Raw genomic sequence first — 3,422 nt, 5'->3', positions numbered from 1 at the left:
ATGTGATTTTATGTCCAGTGTTTATTAGTAAACAATGTAATTTCAAATGTTGTTAATTCAAGTTTTATTGGATGGTTAGAACGTCGAAAATTGAAAAATAGTTAAAATATTAAATTGCATTTTAAAAAACCTACATTCCGTTAATTACGCTATAAATTGCACCGTTTGAAAAATGATAGATTCAAAATTGCACTTTTTTTTTTGGTACATCGAAGCTAAATTCGTTTTTCTATAACTCAGAAGCCCTTTTTTCAAATGCTCTAAAAGTACCCTCATATTAAAGAAAACACAGTGTCAAGTGTATCAGAGATTAATATAGAATTTATAATTCAGCCTTAACTTATCAGTTTAAACTTTTAGTTCAATTAGTTCCATAATAGAGTGTATTTATTTTAGAATGTTAGATGTTTTTTTTAGTGTTTCCCGAACATGAGAGTGTCCGACACTATAATAATTCTACCCCTAAACTCTAAACTTTTTTTTTTTTTTTAACATGGAAATAATGACTGAAGATGAAATCAAAAAATCCAACCTGACATGTGAATACTCACAGACATCAACTGACTATTACCAACCACAACAAAAAACACAAATAATTCCACATTTCACATGCACTTTTATCATGAAAATTACATTCACTTTATTGAAAAACAATTGGTATATTATGACCATAACAAAATTTATTTGTTTAATCTACCTACATATACACTAAAACTTGAATTTCCTTTACTAAATTAATTAATTAATTAATTATGTCTCTATTGAAGTCTGTATCTTGTCTCTAACATATTCTTCAATGCTTCAAGAACTTCACTTACTGTAATCAACTCCTCACTGCTTTTCCCCAAATTCACTGCAACTTCTTCTGAGATTGAACTACTACTGCAATTGCATAATATCAAATTTAATTGGATTAAGAACAGTTAATTACAAATTAATTAGGGATACATACCTCTGAGAATCTGCATTTGAATCTTGAATCTTGGCACTGGAACAAGAAGATGAATCTTGGTGTTCAATTTGGGATTTTGATGATGCTGATGCAGAAGATAACCCAGATGAATCTGATGAGTGAAGGTGTAATGTGGCTGAAATTTCCAAAGATTGAAGCTTTTTTATCAACAATTTCAGTTTCTTATCTGCCTTTTGCCTCAATTTGGTCTCTTCTCTGATTCTCTCTTCTAACTCTACCAACTGTGTGAAAATAATAAAAAAATAAAAATGTTACCTTTAGGCTTTAATTAGCACGATTAGATATAAATTTACCCCGATCATTAATGGGGGAGAGCGGATTTAGTCTTGTCGTACAAAACAAAGCAGCACAATCTTAATCTTAATCTTAGTATGAGATGCAATTTCAAGAATTATTGAATGGTCTTTAAATGAAAAAAATACTCAATCTCAATATTGAGATTATTTCAAAATTTTCTAATCTTTATTTAAACTCCATTTAACCTACGTTTGAGACGTACCTTATCGGCTAGGAATAGAGCTTGTTGTTGAGCAAGCTTAGAAGCTTGTCTCTCTGCTAGCAATCTTCCTCTGAGGCAATGAACGGTTCTCATTCTGAAATCACCTTCTTCCATGGCATTGGTTGTTGTTGTCATATTGGAGCGTACTGGAGAAACAGGAGTGAAGATCCAAGTCTTTTACCTATTTATAAGAGAAGCAGGATTTGGGATTCAAATTTTGAAAATGAAATCAATCACGACAAGAGCCTGTTTTTTACTGTTATCACGTGACCTTCCTACCATAACTATGGCCACTTTTTTTTTTTCAAAAAAAAAAAAAAAAAAAAAAAGGGTATGATGTTTAGGGTTAAGGTGCAAAAATACCCCTAACGTTTTGGGTTAGGAGCAATTTTACCCTTAACGTCTAAAATTGTGCAATTTTACGCTTAATGTTTGTAGCTAAGAGCAATTTTACCCTTAACGTCTAAAATGGTTCAATTTTACGCTTAATGTTTGTAGCCAAGAGCAATTTTACCCCTAACGTTGATAAATTGGATCAATTTCAAACACTATTATAAAATACAGTCAATTTTTTTCTTTATTTTGCACCAATTGCATATCAATTTGTTCTAAAAAAAAGGATATAATGTTTTTTGTAATTTAATAATAAAATTGGAGATTAATATTTATAAATTCGGTGAATTTTTTGAATTTTTTTGTTTTTTTTGTTTTTTTTCACATCCTAACATATATTTGTGATTTGTTACTGATAAAATAACGCATGTGTGAAGTGTAGATGACAAGATTCATGACCGAGAAGACAGTTTGATGAATTATTTCTCAAATTGACCCAATTTATCAACATTAGAGGTAAAATTGCTCTTGGCTTCCCACATTATGGGTAAAATTGCACCATTTTAGACGTTAGAGGTAAAATTGCTCCTGACCCAAAATGTTAAGGGTATTTTTGCACCTTAACCCTAATGTTTATGTATAAGGTAATCCTAGATCTGTCCATAGGACGGGTGTGTTGGGTTTTTAGATAAAAATGCTTAGTCAAGCCCAGTTTAGCCCACTATTGGGTTCGGGTTTAAAAATCAACTCTCAAGCCCAACCCATATAAACCCACCTAAGTATATATATATAATTGTTAATATATATAGGCGGACCGGGTTGGGCTGGCCCATGTTATTTTTATTGATTCCAAGTCCGTCCAGAAAATAGGCGGGTTTTACCGGGCCTGGGCCTAAGATCAATTTTCATTGTCCAATCTCGGTCCAATGGATACGGGTCTAGACGGATCGGGCGGGTACCCGGACCCGTGGACAGGTCTAGGTAATCCTGGAAGGTCTGCACGGGCACATAGGGCCGGTCTTGGATCTAGACCGTGAGTGCGGCGGCCTAGGGCCCTGAGCTATAGGCGGCCAAATTTTTTTTTTAGGTCTATAAATATATAGAATAATTTACATATATAATACTATTTAGGTTTTAAATTTTTTAAATAATTGACATTTTAGATTTCAAAACGGCCCAATTGATTTTTTGAATATAGGTTATGTATAATTTTTTTATTAAAAGGGCCCTTATTTCTTATTTCGCCAAGGAGCTATAAATTATCAGGACCTGTCATGATGACACCTTTAAACTATGTCCACATTCAGACATATCCCCATTTACTGGTTGGCAAAAACCTCAAATGGGTAGAACAGGTGACCCAATGATTTAAGATTGGTCCATATCTATAGATTTGAAATTGGTGTCAAGAAATTATATTTCGAGAAATTTTAATTATAATTAACTCAAATAGTTTAAATTATTTGAAAAGTATATATATAAGAGCGTGTTTGATAACCATATTCAACACTTAAAATTAATAAATTAAGTGTTTATATTTATTTTTAACTTGTTTAATAATATAATTTAAAAAAAATTAGTTAAGTAAGAAAAATCACTTATTTTTAATAAGAATTT

General features: G+C 31.6%; 1 protein-coding gene across 3 annotated transcripts; it reads right to left on the bottom strand.

The window, feature by feature from the left end:
• Positions 1 to 638: 638 nt before the first annotated feature.
• LOC136209810 (uncharacterized) lies at positions 639 to 1,608 on the bottom strand. 3 transcript variants are annotated; one of them, XM_066001402.1, is made up of 3 exons: positions 1,473 to 1,608; positions 953 to 1,194; positions 639 to 882 (listed from the first exon to the last, which is right to left on the bottom strand). In XM_066001402.1, the coding sequence occupies exons 1-3, from the start codon at positions 1,605 to 1,607 to the stop codon at positions 759 to 761; spliced, it is 501 nt and encodes a 166-aa protein (XP_065857474.1). In that variant the 5' UTR covers position 1,608; the 3' UTR covers positions 639 to 758. The 3 variants fall into 3 exon arrangements, with proteins under 3 accessions (XP_065857474.1, XP_065857475.1, XP_065857476.1); XM_066001403.1 differs by having other exon boundaries at positions 639 to 879; XM_066001404.1 differs by having other exon boundaries at positions 639 to 876.
• Between the last annotated feature and the right edge of the window lie 1,814 nt (positions 1,609 to 3,422).

The sequence above is a fragment of the Euphorbia lathyris genome, chromosome 10 (genome assembly GCF_963576675.1).
Source record: "Euphorbia lathyris chromosome 10, ddEupLath1.1, whole genome shotgun sequence".
NCBI classification, from domain to species: Eukaryota; Viridiplantae; Streptophyta; class Magnoliopsida; order Malpighiales; family Euphorbiaceae; genus Euphorbia; species Euphorbia lathyris.
Note: the sequence above shows the minus strand (reverse complement) of the source record. Positions and strands in the feature narration are given on the sequence as shown.